This window comes from Podarcis gaigeae (genome assembly GCF_964106915.1).
Source record: "Podarcis gaigeae genome assembly, chromosome: 10".
In the NCBI taxonomy this organism is placed as follows: Eukaryota; Metazoa; Chordata; class Lepidosauria; order Squamata; family Lacertidae; genus Podarcis; species Podarcis gaigeae.
In genome coordinates this window covers 29,202,407-29,223,979 of record NC_139686.1, presented here as the reverse complement: position 1 = coordinate 29,223,979, position 21,573 = coordinate 29,202,407, and the positions used below count along the sequence as shown (strand labels likewise).

The following is a 21,573-nucleotide window of genomic DNA, read 5'->3' as shown; positions in this document are numbered from 1 at the left end:
GATCAGTCTATCTTTGATACCTTTTTATAAGCTACCTCTACTAATCCAGAGCTCAGCAAAGGAGGCCACCACATTGTAATCCTTACCCTTGGACATGGTCTTCCCAGTTTTGTCAAAGGTATAGAGCATATTAGGAACATAGCAAGCTGCCTTATGCTGAGTCAAACTCTTGGGTCCACCGCAGTCAGTATTGTCTGCACTGACTGGCAGCCGCTCTCCAGGGTTTCAGACCAAGGTCTCTCCCAGTTCTACCTAGAGATGTCAGCTTGCGACCTTCTGGATGCAGAGCCTTTAACAGTTTCCGTATGTAGAACGGGGAGAGGAGTACCATATAGATCGGAAAGTCATATATCCATTTTGAAAGACTGGCTGTGTGCCAAATCTTCAACGAGAGAGAAGGTATGTAGCTAAGGAGATGCCAACTATTGGCCACATTTCTGTTGGAAAAAGAAGCTTCCATCAGTCCTAGATGGATGTCAGGTGGCTGCTATGTAGACCAGACTGTGTAACAAGAGAGGGTTTTCCCCTCTGGCCTAAAACAGGGATGGAAGATGGTAGAATGATTACGCTTTCAGGCATGCCAAGTAAATGTTCAATGCAAACATTTGAGGTAAGTCATGCCATTAGCTCAGCCTTCTAATATAGCCCTAATGAGAGGAAAATGCCTTCCTTTTTTTGGCAAAAATGCACCCTCAGTGTTCTATCCACAACAGGGCTTCTGTCCCTTTGAGGTGTTCTACGGCAGGTAAAAGTTTTTCAGTGTTGCTACAGCAGGAAAAATGGTACCTGTTGGTTGTTGCGCTCTTTCAAAAGGGAAAGAAACCTTGTTATTCTTTTTTGCAGTATGGCCAGCCTAGTCCATTGGCCAGGGATTGCCGCAGGCCAGGGTAGCTCTAGCTACTTTTAACTTCAAAGCCTCTGCCCCACTGTGCAACTGTCCTCTTTGGTGGGAAAGGTTTGTGGCTGGAAAGAGGCCAGACTAAGCAGCACCTATGAACAAAAAAGCCTTTCCTTTTATTGCATGGTATGAGATGGTCACAGGAGTCTGGGCAGGGGTTAAGAAGAAGTGGATGCATCTTCTGAGTCTGCCTTTAATACATAAATCTATCCTTTGTTCTTTACCCAGGAGGGCTGCTTGTAGCCTTTCTATAGCCAGAGGTAGAAATACTAAGCACCCATGAGTAATGCCCTATATTTGTGCTGTTTTGTATGCCAATTCAGAATTTGCTTTACCTTCCATTCTACTGGAAGAATTGCCCTTTGGAAATTGAAAGCTTGTGTGCACACATGCACACACGCATGCACGCACACATGCACACGCGCACCATAGATCCAATAAAAAACAATTGTCTAACTTAATTCTTGTACTCCACCAAAGATTCAGTCACAGACACGTCCTTCAGTTTTGGCAGCCCAGTGCTACTAATTTGCATCTCCAAACAATAGCATAATGTGGTATAATCTCTGCCGCTACCACAACATCCTAAACATGCCTGATTCCAACTCATTTCCAGACAATCCTGGAAATTCAGCCAGTCCTTTATGCAGCTGAAGTTACCGTATTTTTCGCTCCACAAGACACACTTTTTTCCTCCTAAGAAGTAAGGGGAAATGTCTGTGCGTCTTATGGAGCGAATGCATGGGCCCTGGAGCCAAATTGCCCAGGGGCAAAAAGCAGGTCATGCTTTTTTTTTTTTTTTTTAGAAAGAGGAAAGGGGGTGTTGAAACAAAGCCACTGAGCAACTGATTGGCAAGCGACCGGGAGGAAGATAAGGGACTCTAGCGATAAAGGAGGCTGCCTGGGAAAGGGGAGGTAAAAGCACATGGATCCTCAGGATTTTTGCATTGGGTCACCCCAAATTCACCATCAGATCACATAGCATGTCCATGGCTACCGCCTGCACCAAAAAAATCACGCATCCACTGTTTCGTGGGTCCACAATGGTGCAAAAACGTGGTTACAAAGCACGGATCCACATGGATTTTTAGGATTTTTGCATTAGGCTACCCCAAACTCACCATCAAATCACATATCATGTCTGTGGTCACAGCATGAACCACAAAAATCATACATCCACGGTTTCATTCAGAATATTTTTTTATCGTTTTCCTCCTCTAAGAACTAGGTGCGTCAGGTGCATCTTATGGAGCGAAAAATACGGTGCTTTGGCTTTGATAAGCATACTGGGCACTGAGTGGGATTCATAACTATGCTGTAAACCCTTGCAACAGGATCTCTTCAGCCAAACTGAGGGCACAAAAAGCAGCAGACTGCAAACTGCAACCCCCAGTGTAAATATTATTTTAACGTGGCAGCATTTCCAGATGGGCTATTTATTTCCTCCAGATTTGGTTGCCATCCAACACCTTCGAGTGCAACTACTCTGTCATTTTTTTAACCACAAAAAGGCAGATAAGAAAAGGGATGGGAAATTGCACCAGAAAGTAACAGCAAAATGCTGGCAGTGTCTTATGACCTCTGCACAAACCAATCCGGATGATACTTCGATACAGGCAGTAACGTATAACTTCTGAGGAAGTTTTGTACGAACAGTTTTTGTTAGAACTGTTGCTTAATTATGTGGACTGACCATGGGTAATTTGCTATCTTGTAAATATTATTGACCCAATAGCTTCAGAGCAATCTTGTGTGGAGTCCTTGCTTGCCTCTCACTTTCTTAGATTATCCTTAAAATGTATATAAATAACCAAATCTCATGAACTGTGCAAAACAAAACTGGAATGGCAGGTGCCACAGAAGTCTGCCTGATATTTTTGAAGTATTTTGTACCAGTACCCCCTTCCTAAAATGGCTGAAAACAATCAGGGTGAAGAGAAGAAAGAAAATTAGAAAGGGGACCCAGAACAAAACTAGCTGGCAGCCCCTAAACCATCTTGTCACGGTTAACTCAGATTATGAGGGTTGCATTTTTATTTTTATTTTCCCTTCTTACATTTAGTGGGAACGTTTGTCCTTCAGGGTGCTGCTGCTTGAAAAACGCATCTACTGGGACATGACTGTTACATTAGCATCTGAATTTAAAGCATGTTTGTTACTCTGTGGTAATCATCCCACACAGGTAATTCCTTACCAGAAGTATCTGTGGTCTCAAGGAAGACACCCCCATGTCTTGAGCTCCAAGAAATGTTGCACAAGCTGTAATTCCATGCCCCCCCCCTTACATAAAGGAACCAATGTTAGCAGTGACCAGCAAACAGCAGCCAAGAGGCTGAAATGAAACCATGCACTTGAGCAGCAAGCAAATTAGGTTAAGGGCTGCTGAGGTCATTAAAGACCTGGATTTCTGGAGGAAAGCTACCTCCTTGGGCATGCCTAAATCACATTTAATCTGCTTTGCTCCCAGGTCTCCCAGAGACACCCTCTGCCAAATCCCTTCCTTCCGGTTGCCTCAGCATCCTGACCTCAGGTGCCCCAGGGCAGCACCTTAGAGGAACTGTTACATCACAGAAGGATCAGACACTAAATGCAATGGTCAGCAGACTCAGTATGAGGAAGAATGTGCCACTGGGCCGTGTTGGCACTCAGAAAAAATATCATGATGAAGTCTCCCTTCCCCCCACCACAAAAAGTGTTTTGGAGCTAGGAAGAGAGCGGCGAGCTCGTTTTTAACAAGCCATGAAGTGCAGCAGATCCAATTATTCCTGCAATAACTAAATAGCACATGGTAGCCTAGGAGACCGAAGCTTTCATCACACGGTGCCTTTACAAGGTTTCTTTTTCCTTTAAGAGCAGGGGTCAGCAAATGTTTTCAGCGGGGGGCCGGTCCACTGTCCCTCAAACCTTGTGGGAGGCCGGACTCTATTTTGAAAAATAAATAAAAATTAACGTATTCCTATGCCCCACAAATAACCCAGAGATGCATTTTAAATAAGCACACATTCTACTCGTTTAAAAACACCAGGCAGGCCCCACAAATAACCCAGAGATGCATTTTCAATAAAAGGACACATTCTATTCATGTCAAAACACACTGGTTCCCGGACTCTCCGTGGGCCAGATTGGGAAGGCGACTGGGCTGGATCCGGCCCCCGGGCCTTAGTTTGCCTACCCCTGTTTAAGAGCGCCTAAGAGAAGCAAGAGCAGCAGCAATGTTGTGCCCATGTGGTCAGTGGCGTAGCGTGGGGGGTGCAGGGGGGGCCGGCCGCACCGGGCGCAACATCTGGGGGTTAGGGTTAGGGGGCACAAATCCACGGGTTAGGGGGTGCAAATTACTTGCCTTGCCCCGGGTGCTGACAACCCACGCTACACCACTGCACCACCACCATAACTGCAAGGGTCAAGAGGATGCTCCCTTACATCCAAGCAAGACATTGGGGATGTCCATTCAGCAATTGTCATGGTTCCTGCTTGGTTGCTTTTGTACATAGCCAGACATGTAGGTTGCGTCTTGAAGAAGCCCATACCTTTCCCTCTGCGACAACTAACACTGACAGGATGTAGCCAATCTACTGCTCTTGCAGACATCCCTGAGAGGAGCTGAGGACCCACACAAGCTGAAGGTTCTTGGATGTGTTGACTGAGTGGCCAGAACAAGTTTTGTGATCAGATTTGACTGCCTTCCGAGCAGGACGAAGCACACCACCACATTCATCAAAAGCCCAATTAAGAACTGGGGGGGGGGGGTTAATGTATTTTAGTGGGCAATTTCAGGGCAAAACACCTCTGAAGAATCATGCAGAAATGAAAATAAATCCAAGCAGGTCAGAGATTTTCAAAAGCTTGTTTCTCTAACAACCTAGCACAAGCCCATTACTATCTACAGCTATGATATGGTCATTAGTATCCCCATGAACAAATCTTTATGTCTGGTTTCTCCCAGTCTCTGCTTCCTGGTGCCAAGAGAATGCTGCAGATATGACAGGGCCAGTTATGAGATATGAGTTTGAGGACAGAGCAGCCTCTGTGGGCAAGTTCATCATGCACACACATATTCTGTAGAGTTTACAGCTAGACACACTGCTCACAAAGACCAATGTTATGGCCAGAAGTCTCAGCAGTTCTATCCAAAATCTTAGAGAGGTGCAGGCAGTGTGGAACACTACAGCCCCAGCCTTTGCTTACTAGAGCCATCGTCTCATTTCCCAACCTCTTTCTTCACACACACATACTCTCTCAGGATTTTCTCCTCAAACATGCTAGAAAATGTTCAGATTCTCAAGATGCCAAACAATATCAGATCCTTGTGCAGAAAATGTATGGGTGCCCAACATATACAGCACCCCGTGTTGGGTTACCTAAGAAATGAGATTTACTCTCTGCTAAGCTCCTTACATGCCATTTCAATTCATTCCTTACACATAGTTTTGCTGCCAGCTGCATATTCAACATGACAAAAGACATTAGGACCACTTGTTTCTTACTTGCATCACATTTATGAACTGCTAAGCATTGGTTCCCTTTGAAATAATATATATGTAAGTTTTAAGCATGTTCACTAAGCCAGTGAAAGGTGTTGCACAGCAATCCTTAGGTGAATGCCTGATCTGGAAGGGGATGATCTGAACTTTAAGCCAAGGGACAGTCCTATACAGTGGAACCTAGGTTCCTGAATGACTCCGTTGTCGTACGTTTCGGTTCTTGAATGCCAAAAACCTGGAAGTAAATGCTTCCGTTTTCGAACATTTTTCGGAACCCGAACGTACGACGCAGCTTCCGCTGAGTGCAAGAAGCCCTTGCAACCAATGGGAAGCCGTGCCTCAGTTTTTGAATGTTTTGGAAGCCGAACAGGCTTCGGGAATGGAATTCTGTTTGAGAACCGAGGTACCACCGTATATGGAGAAGTGCAACTGCACTGGTCTCCGTGCCATACTTTCTGACTGCAAAATTGATCAATAGTGTCTGCCCTTCATGTCTCTTCCTGTGACCAGGAACAAAAGGATCAAGGAGAGACAAGCCAAATGGTTAAGAAGCCAGGAGGAAAAAGGTAAGACAACAAAGTTCACATTTCTCTTTATTAGTCACACAGTTCAACACGTCAAAGTGCTCTGAAGAGTACGTTGCACTCACATGGTCTTTTCTTGGCCAGTCATAGAGAAAGACACAACAGAAATAAAAAACCAAGGGGAAAGCATATATGTCATAAACTTTAAGCTCTTCTGTAGCGTCTCTCCTTGCCAGTTGGCACAATCTACGTAAGAGTTAAGCTGAAACCAACACCCCTTTATTACCAAAAGATCACTCTTGCTAATCAGGACAAAATGCCATTCCATTGCATGAAAAAAATATCAGAATGATACAGGATTGGAATAATTCCTCAGAAAACAAGCAAGCCTCCTCTCCCCGCCCCTCTTCCTTTGGTGTTGGGAGATTCCTGTGGGCGAGTGAGGGGGGGGGGTGCGGACATGCGGGCACTGGTCAAGGCGCATAATAGGCTCTCTGTCCTCAGAAGCAGCATTTCCAAAGGAATAAAAGTAAACGTGTAGGTGTAATGAAAGTGCAGTGTAGGAATTGAGAGCTTTAATGCTTAAACTGGCTGTTTGATCTTTAACCTCAGCCAATCTATGGGCCTCAATTCCACGGATAATCATCCCCCCACCCCAAGATATGTTTGCTTTTTTCCTTCTTAGTATTTCCTTCTTAAATACTATATAAGGCTTAAGTTTTAGAAAACTTCATGCAGCAAAGCACCTATGCAAGATAAAGGCAGGCTGTGAGATCCTTAAAACCAGAGGGGATTGGGAATGTAAACCTGGGTAATCTCTCCCCAGTGTCAAGTCCCATATTGCTGGTCCATACTGACTTGATCCTGATGAGAAGAATGATAGAGACAAAAACTGATTCTCCTGGATGTCCTTCCGAAGCCCTTTATTGATTAGTCTCTCAGAGGCTGATCGTTCTGGCTTCACCCAGCTTCCCTTCACCCTGATTCCTTTCTTGTCTAATAAGAGCCATGCCTAGTAGTAGGGAAGGGGCATGTTGTAAGACCCGCCTACTAACAGCAAGATAAGTTAAGAGAAAGAAGGAAGGAGACCAAACTTATCCACTTCCATTCTCCTCACACACTGGAAAGTAGGAATGGGGACAAGTTTTTGGACTTAGCTGATGCACAAGGAGGTCAGGCTGACTGCAAGAACCATTTCTGACATTTTAGTTAATGAAAGGGTGTGTTTGTGTGTGTCCTGCACATTCAGTCACAATCCCTCTGCACAGAGAGCCACCATGGGATGAGGTTCAAGGGTGTTCTCCCAGGTAGTTGTCTCTTTCCTGCCACTTCCAGGGATGGGAAGTAAGATTTGGGGGAAAGAGAGACAAGGAAGGAGGAAAGGGTTTTCTGAAAGAGGGATTGTGCAAAAGCACTTTCGGCACAAGGCCCACCCCCCTGCCCACATCCAGAACAGAATCTTGATTCCCCAACTGGGCTTATACAGACAAAAAAAGTCAATGTGGACAAGTTGCCTAGAGAAATAGAATTTATCAGTCTCTGAAGGGATTTCCCACTCCATCAAGTCCATGAGCTCAGGCATCATCAATGAGCTTCTCGCCATTCTCTTCCTCCTTCCTGTTGCACTCGCGGCTTCCGCAACCTTCCTCTTCGTCCTCATCTTCTGCACCGTCTGTGAAGACATCCTTCTGGCCATAGCTCAACGTGGTACGTGCCAGGTCCACTTCGATGGGGAAGACGTCGGCATCCCGCAGCACCGCGTAGCAGTCGTCATAGTACTTGGAAAGGGTCGAGACAAAGCGCTGGAGTTGGAACACAATGTCTTGCACTGCAAGAGAGGACAGACAGATTCCTCACAGTTACTGCAACCCTTGTTTTTAGCAGCCTGGCTTATTAGTTCAAATGCTACTTACTGTTTAAAGCAAAAGGCCTAAACGCCAAAGAATGTGGAACTAAGAGCAAACCCTTGGAAATAGACTTTTTGGAACTCAGTGGGTATGACTTCCTGGTATAATATATGCAGCACTGCAAAGTGAAGGGTCCAGAATGGATCAATTCAACCAAGCAGAGTCAGCAATTGCTTAAAGACAAAAGGAAGGTAAGCTGACATACATGGGAGAGATCTCAAGGTGCAGGGGTCTCAACAGGAAGCAGCTATTTATTATTTTATTATACCTGACCCTATTGTGTTGTTATGGGATACAACCAGGGCTTTTTTTCCAGCTGGAACTAAGTTCTGGCACCCCTCAGGGGGCCACCATTGGCAATCTAAGATAACAAGGGAGGCATTCTGCCACCACTTTTTCTAGAAAAATAAGCACTGGATACAACATTTTGAAAAGGTGCTCCTGTATGCATCTCCCCCCACCCTTCCTCCTAAACAAGGACATAGTTGTTCATGCTGCTCAACACTCCTTAAGCACTAAGGTTACTTTTTCAAAAAAGAAAAGTTTTTTTTTAAAAAATAAATAGCACATCACAGTGTTCTATCCTTGATCTTTCAGCTTCACCTCAGAGAGCTCCCCCAGAACAAAGACACCTCTCTAATTCAACCTCCCTCCACACTGTATGTCTGATGTCCTAATGTCACTCTGAAATATCCCTCTGCTTTTCTAGTTCCAGGAACATTAACATTCTTATCCCACTACAGCAAAGGCAGGCAAATAAGTTTCTATCTGTCACACACACAGAGAGATCTGGAAAAGTCACAGCTAGAGTGAAAGAAAGGTCCAGAATCTGGGTGTGTTTCCTGTGAAGACCAACATTGTTCTTTACATCTTGGCTCAGCTGCTGGCTCATAAAACATCTGGATCTTGGTTTGCCAGTTACCCATCCCTGCACTGGAGCAATGGCACATTTGGCTGAACAGCTGGTGTACTTCAAGACGGGGCAGGGAAGACCACAGCCAGCCTCAGGTAAGAAGTAGTAGCATGCTTGATGGCAGGTGAACATTATTGGCTCCAGGGCAGGGGTGGGGAGCCTGCAGCCCTCCAGACATTGTTGGAGTCCATCTCCCACCAGCCCCAGCCAGCATGGCCAATGGTCAGGGATGAAGGGAGTTGTAGACATCAGAGTCTCCACAAACTAGTCTTTGGAAAAGGCAACCCCACTCACCATGTTTCTGGTCCAGCAGCTCCATCTTTTCTAGCACATCCTTCCGCATCTTGGCAAAGCGCGTCCGTGCCTCCTGGCGGCAACGCAGGATTAAGCGGTATTCGTAATTCCCAGTACTGACTCGGTAGAGAGGCTCTCCCAGTGCCTGCCCAAAATACGACATCAATGTAGCAACCAACCACAAATCGTGCAATGGCTTCATGTATGGCTAAATGCTTCCCTAATGTGCCCGGCCAAACTTCAGCTTCTCACTTGATCATGCTACAACCCTGGCTGGCCAACAGCTAAACTTTAAAAGCTATACATCCTGTTAGCTGCTTGCTTGGCAAGGTACAAATGACCACAGCGCTTGAAGTAAGTTCTAATCTTAGTTCATAAACTGAGCCACAATTTAGAGTTGGGGGGAACTGTCATAAATAGTGTCAATCTGCACATCAATGGAAGATTCAGAAGAACGCCACTTTGGTGAGCATGAGCATAGTACACTCACCCCTGCATTTAAGTCTGTGGAAGCAGGCAAGCAGGCAATAGGAGCGCCTACGAGCAAAGATGGGACTATGATGGGATGTAACCACTGTGCATGCTAGTGCTCAGTACTTACAATGCAGCTGTATTCCTCATCATCCATCTCCTTCACCTTGAGACAGTAAGACTGAAAGGGAATAAGAAATAAGCAATGTTACAAACTCCTACCATCCATACAGACAGATTGGGATGTGCTTTTAAGTGGGGATGGACAGAAATGTCACTTCTAATTTCTCCAAGTTCCACATTTCTTCCAATGGTGGCTGTGCACACACCATGCATTGAAAGCACACAGCGAATCTTACCCCACACAGAACTACAGTTCCCAGTATCCTTAATGAACTACAGTTCTCAGGACATAGAAAGGGGAAACCGGCACATGCTAGTGTAGGAACTTATTCTAGGGAGACCGCAGTCAATAAACAAAAAGAAAAACAGTGAATGGCTGCATGTGTCAAAAAGTAACAGTGTGCTGCTTCCTCAGTGGTCAGGCTTGGCAATGAGGAGATAGCACACACTAAGATCAGAGAGATGTAAACCCTGAAAAAGAAAGGAGGTGGTATTTCACAACATCTCTTCTTCCCCGATTGCCCAAGCCGAGGGAATGAAAAGAAATTAAACAGAAGTAAGATTTGCGCCTGAATACAAGAAAACATGTCCTATTCAAAGCTAGTTCTTATGTCTCAACAGCGCACACAATTCCATGCTGTGATGGAATTGCTGCCAGGAAGACATACCCACTGCAGTTGTGGAATGGTACGTATTTGTATGGCGCTACTGGTTTGCACTGGGGCCTTGTCCTATCCCCTTGGGTTCTATTCTTGTCCTATCCCCTTCTAGCTCTTGTTTTTATTTTAAAACAGGAAAATGAGCAGACCTGAAAGAAACAGCACCCTGTCTAGCTACCAACAGCATGCTGTGAATGCTACTACAATCCGATCGCACAAGCTGCTCCATTTAGGAACTGTATTCTGGTGCTGCCAGTTTCCCTTGGCTTGATATGTCTGACCTGGGAGTGCAAGGCAAAGCCATCGGTAGGTCCCTTGCATGAAATGTCTACTTGTTCTGAATGTTTCTGTGACTTACCATTTTAGGAAGCCTGAGTGAACAAACAGATCCTTCTGTAATTCCTCCTCGTTCACTACTGGCATAACACCCGGGACCCACTATTGTCAGTATTTCAGGCTTCACGGACCACTCTCTTGAGCATTCTTAACAGCAACAAAAGAACAGCTTACCAAATACTCAAACTTGACATCCAGATACTTCTTGATAGTTAGCCTTGTGTCAGGAATGGCCTTGTTCAGGTAAGTGTTCAGGTCAGTCAGCATCTGTAAGGAAAGGCTGAACGGTGAAAAATGTAGGACCAAACAGAGCAAAAAAGGTTCTTCTGCATGCAACAAGCCTAGTAATTTCAAGAAGTGGATGTGATCTGTGAACATCAACCCTTCCGTCAGCTCTCAGCATAGTTAAAAGGCTGGATGCACAGTGGAGCCTCCCTCTCACTGATGCAACATTTGTGGCACATCTGTTAGCCAATCTGAGGGAGGCTCTGTTCACCACTCCTGTCCGATCCAAAGCCACGTAAAATTAGCACCCTTCCACCTACTCCCCTGTCTTAGTTCAAGGCATTCCAGGTCTATGAGCCCCCCTTCCCCCACCACTACCCCATATCTGGCTTCCTCTGTTTTAATGGACCTTGACGTGTCCCTCCCTAGCTGGAAGAGGTGATGTGGAGAGAGCAGACAAGCAGAGCTAGATGAAAAGCCCCACGTAACAGTGAGTAAAGAGCTGTACTACAACTGGCCTAATGCCACCCTTTGTCATCCAACTCTGTTACCCCTTTTATTGAGCCTTATCTGCCTCACCTCACCTTTGCCCTCCAAAGGAGACTGCAAACCATTTATTCTTATTTTTAATTGAATTTATATACCGCCCTATACCTGGGGGTCTCAGGGTGGTTCGCAGTGTTACCTTAGTCTCTGTAAAATACACCAGACATTCCCTGGAAGGCGATGAACTCCCCTTCATTGGAGGTTTTTAAGCAGAGGTTGGATGGCCATCTGCCACAAATGCTTTAGCTAAGATTCCTGCATTGAAGGGGGTTGGACTGGATGACCCTTGAGGTCCTTCCAACCCTACAAAATTCTACAATTCTATGTTTCTTTACCGGTTTGATAGTTTTTAGAAGGCGGATTCCAAACTTCTCAATGCTGCGATGGGCATCTGCAAATTTCACAAAGGCTTCGCTTGCAGCTGGTTGAGGCTCCCGTACACCAATGACCGAGAAAACATCACCAAATGCTGGGCAAAAACAGCAAAACATGCAAATGGGGACCATAGGCAAAATAACAGGTGCATTTTCAGGCTTGTTGTCCATCTATCTGGACTATTTCCTCATTTCAGTTCATGATCATTACCATAGTATAAACACCATGCTTTTACTACTTCAAATATCATCACAGCCCTGCCAGCAAGGTCAGAAGACACTGCCCCACCTACCTACCCTTAATGGAGGCCCATACTGCTCTGAGACTAGACTTGGCTGCAACCCAACAGGTATCCTCCAAGCCCACCATTATCAGTCATTTGCTTCATGGTGTTCCCTGCTCTCCAGAGAAATTGGCAAGGCTTTCCTCCAAGCAGTTTATGAAAACCCCCTGATCTAGTGAGTTGTGGGGGGTAGTCAAGGTCTAGGTGGCGTAGGTTTTGGTGTGGGGTGGGTTTTTTTGCTGGGGGGGTTATAGACAGGGTGGTGAGCAGCACAAGCAGGGGTGGAGCCTCAAGTGGAATGCATATGTCCACGGGTGACACAAACAATTCAAATCGGTTGAAATAAGATCCTAAGCCCATCTTTTGGAATAGCACGTCTATTGATTTGAGCACCTGATACAGTTACGTTTTAAACTGCTTTTCTGCAGGCTAATAGCAGGAGAGAAGCTCAAAAGGATTTTTTTACCTGTCAGCACACACACTTGAGAGAAGCAAATCCCAAAACACTTTACAAACTACCGGCACTAAGACCCGTAGTTCTCATAATTGTCTTGGATGACAATTATAGCATTTTCAAGATCTAAGATGAGAGATTTCCTGCCCACAGAAGCATGTGCCATGATTTGGTCACAACCTGAAAGTCTTCTGGTCCATGTTTACCTCTGTGAGTTTGAGAAAGTTCAAAGAAAGCTCTGAGGAGACTCTTTGTGTGTTCCGTCATGCCTAGACAGAGTTAGAGAAAAAAACAAAATTCACTATGGACATGGGGTGGGGTATCATTACTTTTAAATTCAGGACATTAGCACCACAGCAGGCATTTGCGAAAATAAAATAAAGAACAAGTGTGGTTGGGGGGGAATCTCCACTAACTTCACCTTTGTACCATGAGAAAAATGTAGCCTATGCTGGTTCTTGTCAGTGAGACTTCCTGCAGGAAAGACTGTGTGGCAAGAGCAGTACTGACCTGGATGTCATTAACTGCTCTGCTCCTGGGTTGGTTTCTGTGTGTGCACGCATGCAGGGACATGCAAGTGATTCTTGGGAGGATTTACTCTCTGCCCTACCAGCAAGACCAAAACTGTGGTAACATAAAGGTTATTGACCATCTTGTATAGGTTAAGGTTGTCTGTTGGTTTGTCCTAGGGTGAAATATTGTTCTAGGGCAGGGGTCGGCAACCTGCGGCTCCGGAGCCGCATGCGGCTCTTTAACGCCTTTGCCGCGGCTCCGGGGTGGAGGCGAGGGGAGGAGGCGCATTTTCCTTTGTTCCCGCCCCAAGCCTCGCGCGCCCGACGGGAGCTCCTGCCGGGCGCGCAAGGCTTGCAGACACTCGCCCGAAGCACAGGGAGCCCTCCGGAGGGCTCCCTGTGCTTCGGGCAACAGGCTGCCGCCCCAAGCCTCGCGCGCCCGACGGGAGCTCCTGCCAGGCGCGCAAGGCTTGCAGACACTCGCCCGAAGCACGGGGAGCCCTCCGGAGGGCTCCCTGTGCTTTGGGCGGCAGGCTGCCGCTCCAAGCCTCGCGCGCCCGACGGGAGCTCCTGCCAGGCGCGCAAGGCTTGCAGACACTCGCCCGAAGCACGGGGAGCCCTCCGGAGGGCTCCCTGTGCTTCGGGCGGCAGGCTGCCGCCCCAAGCCTCGCGCGCCCGACGGGAGCTCCTGCCGGGCGCGCAAGGCTTGCAGACACTCGCCCGAAGCACGGGGAGCCCTCCGGAGGGCTCCCTGTGCTTCGGGCGGCAGGCTGCCGCCCCAAGCCTCGCGCGCCCGACGGGAGCTCCTGCCGGGCGCGCAAGGCTTGCAGACACTCGCCCGAAGCACGGGGAGCCCTCCGGAGGGCTCCCTGTGCTTCGGGCGGCAGGCTGCCGCCCCAAGCCTCGCGCGCCCGACGGGAGCTCCTGCCGGGCGCGCAAGGCTTGCAGACACTCGCCCGAAGCACGGGGAGCCCTCCGGAGGGCTCCCTGTGCTTCGGGCGGCAGGCTGCCGCCCCAAGCCTCGCGCGCCCGACGGGAGCTCCTGCCGGGCGCGCAAGGCTTGCAGACACTCGCCCGAAGCACGGGGAGCCCTCCGGAGGGCTCCCTGTGCTTCGGGCGGCAGGCTGCCGCCCCAAGCCTCGCGCGCCCGACGGGAGCTCCTGCCGGGCGCGCAAGGCTTGCAGACACTCGCCCGAAGCACGGGGAGCCTTCCGGAGGGCTCCCTGTGCTTCGGGCAGCAGGCTGCCGCCCCAAGCCTCGCGCGCCCGACGGGAGCTCCTGCCGGGCGCGCAAGGCTTGCAGACACTCGCCCGAAGCACGGGGAGCCCTCCGGAGGGCTCCCTGTGCTTCGGGCGGCAGGCTGTCGCCCCAAGCCTCGCGCGCCCGACGGGAGCTCCTGCCAGGTGCGCAAGGCTTGCAGACACTCGCCCGAAGCACGGGGAGCCCTCCGGAGGGCTCCGCGTGCTTCGGGCGGCAGGCTGCCGCCCCAAGCCTCGCGCGCCCGACGGGAGCTCCTGCCGGGCGCGCAAGGCTTGCAGACACTCGCCCGAAGCACGGGGAGCCCTCCGGAGGGCTCCGGGTGCTTCGGGCGGCAGGCTGCCGCCCCAAGCCTCACGCGCCCGACGGGAGCTCCTGCCGGGCGCGCAAGGCTTGCAGACACTCGCCTGAAGCACGGGGAGCCCTCCGGAGGGCTCCCTGTGCTTCGGGCAACAGGCTGCCGCCCCAACAGGCTGCCGCTGGCTGATTTGCTGCTATTGCTTTGCAATTTGCAGCTACTGTTTTGAAGGGGAGTGAAGAACACACACTCAAAAAAAGGTAACTTGTTAATATAACGTTTATTTCTATGAGGAGGAGTAATTCTGAGGGGTCAAACAAAAAATAATTAAAAAGTGTCAAAAAAGTTATTTTTATAATGACGAGGATAACATTGGGCTAAGAAACAATGTATGCAGTGTTATATTTGTTTTAAATGTCGCAATGGTTTTGCGGCTCCCAGTTGTTGTTTTTTCTTCGGAAACGGGTCCAAGTGGCTCTTTTTGTCTTAAAGGTTGCAGACCCCTGTTCTAGGGTGAAATATTTACCTGTCCCCATTGAAAAAAAAACTCTGTAAGCCCTCTTAAAGATTTAAGTGGTGGGAAAACAGGATATAAATCTAATAAAGAAAATAAATCTTGTCTCTTATCTACTATGCGTATATCAGGGGTAGCCTCCTGGGCTGAAACCTTAAAAGCTTATAGGCCATGAGGGTGAGATATGTTTCTCAAAGCAATCAATCCTTCAATAAATGATCAACATAAGCCCCAAGACACAAACCCCTTTCTACGTTTCACAACAAGGAAGGAAAATGTCTATTTACCTTTGTATAGCTCTGCGGTCCTCTCCAGCTCTTCCAGTCTTTTTACTAACCCATCTACCAAAAAGAGAGAGAGAGAGAACCAGGGAAAGGGGTAGGAATCCATTATTACAATGAGAGTTTGATGCCATAAGAGCTGAAATCCTCTAGTTAGGGTTCCCATTGTCAGAGCTTTCACAAACACGCATTCATGATACAGATTTAAAAAACAGGCATCAAGTCACATAGAAACAAATGTGGAAGTGCGGGTGTATATGCTGTGCAGAGAAAGGCAACCCTCTTCATGTCACCTAGGAAAGAGAATGAAGAATGACAAAGTAGTGGAGTCCAGAGAGCAAACTACGAAAAGTTTGAGCAGTGGTGAGGCAAGTGAGAAAGAGGAAGAGAAAAGTTGTCAGACAGACTTTAGAGCAGGAAAAGACTGCTTAGAGCTGAAGGAGAGGGTCCTGAAATCACACATCTTTTCACAAATTCAAGAGAAAGAATACTGTAGTTGGATTCTCCAGTTCGTCAAATTTCTGCCAACTTTCACTGTCAGCCTTGTGACATAGCACAATGAAATGTTCAAGTACTTCACACATATTATCTCATTAATCTTTACAACAGTTCTGAAGGTAAGGGGAAGTATTATTACTCCTACACTGCAGATGAGGGGCTAAGGCTGAGACAGAGTAGGCTGCCGATGAAGGCGAGATTTGAACCGAGGACTTTCTGGTTCACATTTCATTATTTAGCCCAGCTCTCAATGCCACAAAATTATGAACCAATGCAGAAGGCCACTTTCAGGACAACACACACTTTGTAAGTATGTGAGAATGTGAACATGGTCCTTGGCATCGCTTGGAACAGTCACAGAGGCCAAGTGTGAATGTCCTCCTTGAATGCTGCTTACCGTTACAGAGGATGGCTCGGCTCAGTCCCAGGGCATCTGCTGTCCCTGAACTCATGTTCTCTACCAGGCGGTGCTTCACTTTCTTCAGCACTATATTCCAGGAAAGAAACACACTCTGTGAGCGGAATCATTTCGCTATGCCGATAGCACAGCAATTATACTATTATATCTAGTCAGAAAGAAGAAGCCCAATGAAGAGGAAATCATAACTGGGCTAATTATAAAAGAAATTCCACAGAAAAGCCAGTCCTGTTTATTATATCAGCATTACGAGGAAGACCGAGAGGTCGGCACGACATACCAATATCTAATGTCTTTCCCTGCTTTGGATCAGCCTGGAGTTTGTTGTAATGAATTGTCACTTCTCCCTGGAACAGGAAAAGCCAGAGCTATTGTTCTGCAGTTGAGAGGAAGGGAGACGACTTCCACTAAAAAGCAACAATGGACACTTTGCATTCCAGAAACCCCTTCCTACCTCTCACCTTCACCACCTGTATCATTTTGGCCACTTCTACTTTGGTTTTCCCTTTGACTGACTTCCCATTCACACCTGTGATTTCATCACCAGCTGCCAAAGTTCCATCCTGAGCTGCAGGACTGTTATCGAATACCTAAAGAGGAAGAGACAGTGAAGGTGAAAGCAGGAAAAAGGCAAAGACAGGAGTAAGGAACCAGAATGGCAGCACGTCTGTTTTCATGCCCCTTTGCTCATATTATTTATGAAAAGTCTTTAAACCTCAGAGTTTTCACTCATATCAATTTCATGAATGCTGTTGTTGCACACACTATTATGGTCAAATGGGTCCCCCCCCCCCCACTTACAGAAACACCATTATCACAGGAGGGATACCTCTGAATCTGCATTTCTCTATGGTGAAAAACTAATATTGGAGACCAATAAAAAACATATTCATGATCCCATCTGCTCACATATTTGTTGGATCATCCAAATTAAAGAGCCTAATTTCAAATTAAAAATGGCTGTTTTTCACATTTGTGTAGGTCAAAAATTCAAATTTGTTAGATACTGGGAAAACGTCCTTAGTGTCACTTGTGACACATCCCTTGCAGGTGAAAAATGCTGAATACGTTCACAGCTCTCACTGGACCATGAGATTTCCCCTTAGGATTTCTTTTTAGGTCACACACATGAAATTCAGTAAACTTAATAATATAATTCTTCACAAGTCTATGAAGTATTTTAAAGAGAAAAAGAGCAAATAACAACGGACCAATAGACCAATACAGTTAACTTGCCAAATCTGTCACTCAAGTTGCCCTGTGACAGACAGAAAGGCATTGGGAGACAATGTTCTTGCATTTATGTGTAAGGATGTTGCTGGCAGAAGTCCAGTGAAACTGAGAATTACACTACGCTCAAAACTGTGTGGTCCAATCTCACCCTCAGTGCAATCCTAACTGTCCTTCTTTTCTCTAGGATAAAACACTCCTCTCCTAAAAACACCAACCTGAACTATATAGAGGCAGGGACAGTACTGAGCTCCTCCCCCGATGCTGATACCAATCAGATTTTGAGAGTCCTTTTTCAAGACCACTGTCCCAGGCACAGTGGGAATTCCCCTAGAATAAAACAGAGGTACAGAAATTTGCATAAAAGTGGGTGCCACCATGAACGTGTCATCTCTGCTTTTGGAATATATTGTAGAATATATTGGGACAGCAACGATCACATAACAAACATAACACACAGGAAACACAGTAATTATATTATCAGAGAAAGGAAAATCGTATTATGTGTTTACATACATAAGAGTAATAACAATAACTTATCCTTCTAGTACATGTATTCCTTTCCAGATATAAACCCTCATCCCTGTTCTCTCATAAAATTAAAATCATAGTATCCAACCCAAGTAGGAGATATGTCATTATGAACTGAATTAAGCCCCCAAACCAAGTCATATGCAAATTAGCTCTAAATTCAACCCTGTAAGGATATTCGGGGTTATTTTTTAGGGTGCTCATTCCACTTTCTTCCAACCCAAATTCTGTGGGTGCAGTCCAAAATGTTGACAGTACTAATGCCTTATCTGAACAGCTCCTTTTTCCCCCAGAAAAAAGCATATATACATACAAACCTACTGAGTAAAAAGAAAAGAAAAAAGAAGACACTTACAGCTTGTCCTCTTCAATGTCATAGTCCAAGTCTGAAAACATGATTCCAAATTATTGAGGGCTTCTTGTGAGAGACTCTGACTGCTCCAAACTACCTGGAAAGGAGAGAAAAAACCACATCACCTAAGAAGTGACTTGCTACCTCTGAAAGCTCTCTGTCTTCAGTTTTAAATTGATTTGCTGCTGCTGTTTTAAAGTGAATTGTGACTTTGTGACGTTATTCTGGTTGTATGTTGTTGTTTGTTCATTTTTGTTGGTTTTAATCCCTGTAAACCATCCAGATAACTTTGGCTGTAGGGCAGTCTGAAGACGGTATTAAATAAATTAATAAAGTGCTCCAGAGCACACAAATCTCACTGCAGGTAAGTACCATGTCAATGCCACGGCATAAACTATGCTTCCCCATCCCGGTGTTCAAAGCAACATCTAAATCTGCTCTGACTGGTTGGCAGTTCCTCCGAAATGCACAGAATGGATGCCATACAATAACAGAACAGACCATTTTCTTTGTTTTATCATTTCATGGCTCCCATATTTTTTAATGCGCAGAATTCTATATTCATGCACCAGCATGGATACTTTATGTAGCTCAGGCATGACTGTATTGCTCTACCTTTTGGGCAGCTTCATATACATAACAGAGAGAGAAGTCTGCTTTCACTAGATAAATTTAGTTTTTACTTATCTAGCATTGCTTGTGTGTGTGAAAAGCCTAGAAAATGAATTTTACTTAAACATCACATTCTTCCAAACATCACAATACTACCAACAGTGGTTAACAACAACAACAACAACCAGCAGCAGCAGCTACATGCCATCGCTATTTTTTCTTCACAACAGCCCTTACGGGGTAGGCTTGGGGGGGAACTGCGAGGCTCTCCTTCCCACAGGTACCGTCCGAGTTCCCTTTTACAACCCTTAAGAAGGAGCGGGATATTATTATTATTAATATTATTGGTGGGGGGAGGGGGGGTCGCCCTGCCTTTTCCCCTCACCGGAAGCGCCTGGCTCGAGCTCAGCATCCGCATCCACCTGCTGGCTTTCTCCTCGCCTCCTCTACCTGTCAAGCCCCAGAGGCTCCCCCTGGATTCTCCACGTCAGTGCCAAACCTCGCCGGAAGCCACCGCCCACTTCGCTTGCATAGCCACGCCCCTCTCCTCGAGGTCCAAAGGCTGTCGAAGGAGGTTAGGAGGAAAGAAGGAACCCGAGCCCGCTCGTCTCTCGCGATAACAACACTTCGAAGGACGCGGATTGGCGTCAGAATGGGAGGGGGGAAGCAGTTGGTTGCCGCGGTAACAGAGGCAGAACGCGTCGACGTCGCAGCGAGAAGGGGATGTGGGCGGGGCCTAGCAGCCTCCCGTGCTAGGTGGGCGGGAGCGGTGACGTGTGACGGGTCCGCTGCAAAACCGCAGAATTACGGTCTATTAGGCGATTTAATTCTGCGGCATGCATGAGGATCTGAAATTTTTATAACAGTGTTGCTCTGGAATTTTTATTTCTAATGGACCAGCGCAGCTGCCTACATTTGTTCGTGTGTGTGTCTGCAAATAGCCATCAATCGATCGGCCACAACCTTCCATGAAACTGCGACATTTATTTTGTGGCGCCTTAAAAAAAATTAAAAATGTCACGAGGTCCCTCGAATCATAGACTCCCTCCATCAAATGCAAAGAAATGTGAACCTCATTTGATGCAAGGAAATGTGAACCTCATTTGGAATGTGGGATTAAAAAAACAAGACCCAAGTGGTTTACTAGAGTGAGTTGAGGCACAAACAGTTGATTTACTCATGCACTGATATGAAATAGTAAAGTCACCCAATTCAACTTCCCTGCTATGTAAGCAATAAATAAGTTATATGGTCTAACACATAGGCTTTACTGTGGTGTAGTGGTTAAGAGTTGTGGACTTGTAATCTGGAGAATCGGGTTCGCTTCCCCGCTCCTCCACATCCAGCTGCTGGGTGACCTTGGGCTAGTCACACTTCTCTGAAGTCTCTCAGCCTCACTCACCTCACAGAGTGTTTGTTGTGGGGGAGGAAGGGAAAGGTGATTGTTAGCCGCTTTCAGACTCCTTCGAGTAGTGATAAAGCAGGATATCGAATCCAAACTCCTTCTTTCAATCCAAGTCTTATCCAGAAGTTGGGGATCACTGGTTTGAGAACATAAGGAGAGTCTGCCAAGGTTCCTTTACCCCAGGCATCCTATTCTCACAGAGTGGCCAAGCCTGCAAGCAGAACCTGAGCACAAGAACAGTAGTCTCCCCTCCTGTTTCCAGCAACTGATATTCAGGAGAACTCATAGTGGAGGTAGAACTTAACCATTGTGGCTAGTAGCCATTGATAGCTGTATCCTCCACGAATTGGTCTAATCCTCTTTTAAAGCCATCCAAGCCAGTGGCCATCACTGCCTTCTGTGGGAGTGAGTTCCATAGTTTTAATTTCACTGTCTGAACAAGTACAGTAGTACCTCAGGTTACATATGCTTCAGGTTACATACGGTTCAGGTTACAGACTCCGCTAACCCAGAAATAGTACCTCGGGTTAACAACTTTGCTTCAAGATGAGAACAGAAATTGTGCTCCGGTGGCATGGCAGCAGCAGGAGGCCCCATTGGCTAAAGTGCTTCAGGTTAAGAACAGTTTTAGGTTAAGAATGTTTAATAGCGTTTTTACCTCGGCAGAAGATTCCAAGAACTAAAATAGGGCTTTGATTTAAAATTTAAAAAAGAAAATCAAGAAGGAAGCCTATTGTGTCATATTTTCCCCAACCACTGTTAAATGTCTGAAGTACCAAGGTTCTTCCGACCTGACTTTTGACACAAAGAAGAGAGTCGCTCTTTTATCTGGAAATTTGTCTGTGTGGATCATGGCTTTGTTAACAATTGCTTCTCTTTCCCTCAGTGCATAAAAGTTTTGTGCGTGCAGTTAAGTGACATGAATGAAGACACAGATCAAAGCATCTGAAGGTGAAACCACCCATGTCGAAGGGACAGCGTGACGTGTGTAGCTAAGATCTGAAGCTGTGTGTGTGAGAGAGGGAGACAAGTGGTTTATTCTTCCAAGTAAACTGGCCTATGGTGAAGGGTCTGTTACAAGCTCGGTCTGTATGAGGGAGCAACCATAGCTCAGTGGGAGGGCATATGCAGAAGAAACCACATTTAATCCCAGGGATCTCCAGTACTAAAGGAGCA

The 21,573-nt window shown here is 46.5% G+C and overlaps 1 protein-coding gene across 3 annotated transcripts; it reads right to left on the bottom strand.

Moving 5' to 3' along the window:
- Positions 1-5,959: 5,959 nt before the first annotated feature.
- On the bottom strand, positions 5,960-19,619 carry PICK1 (protein interacting with PRKCA 1). Of its 3 annotated transcripts, none has more exons than XM_083701164.1 (13): positions 19,378-19,619; positions 18,384-18,477; positions 17,716-17,827; positions 16,729-16,857; positions 16,548-16,614; positions 16,247-16,336; positions 15,358-15,411; positions 12,696-12,758; positions 11,713-11,846; positions 10,781-10,873; positions 9,619-9,669; positions 9,018-9,162; positions 5,960-7,731 (listed from the first exon to the last, which is right to left on the bottom strand). In XM_083701164.1, the coding sequence occupies exons 2-13, from the start codon at positions 18,422-18,424 to the stop codon at positions 7,478-7,480; spliced, it is 1,233 nt and encodes a 410-aa protein (XP_083557290.1). In that variant the 5' UTR covers positions 18,425-18,477; positions 19,378-19,619; the 3' UTR covers positions 5,960-7,477. The 3 variants fall into 3 exon arrangements, with proteins under 3 accessions (XP_083557290.1, XP_083557291.1, XP_083557292.1); XM_083701165.1 differs by having other exon boundaries at positions 18,384-18,473; XM_083701166.1 differs by having other exon boundaries at positions 19,443-19,618.
- Between the last annotated feature and the right edge of the window lie 1,954 nt (positions 19,620-21,573).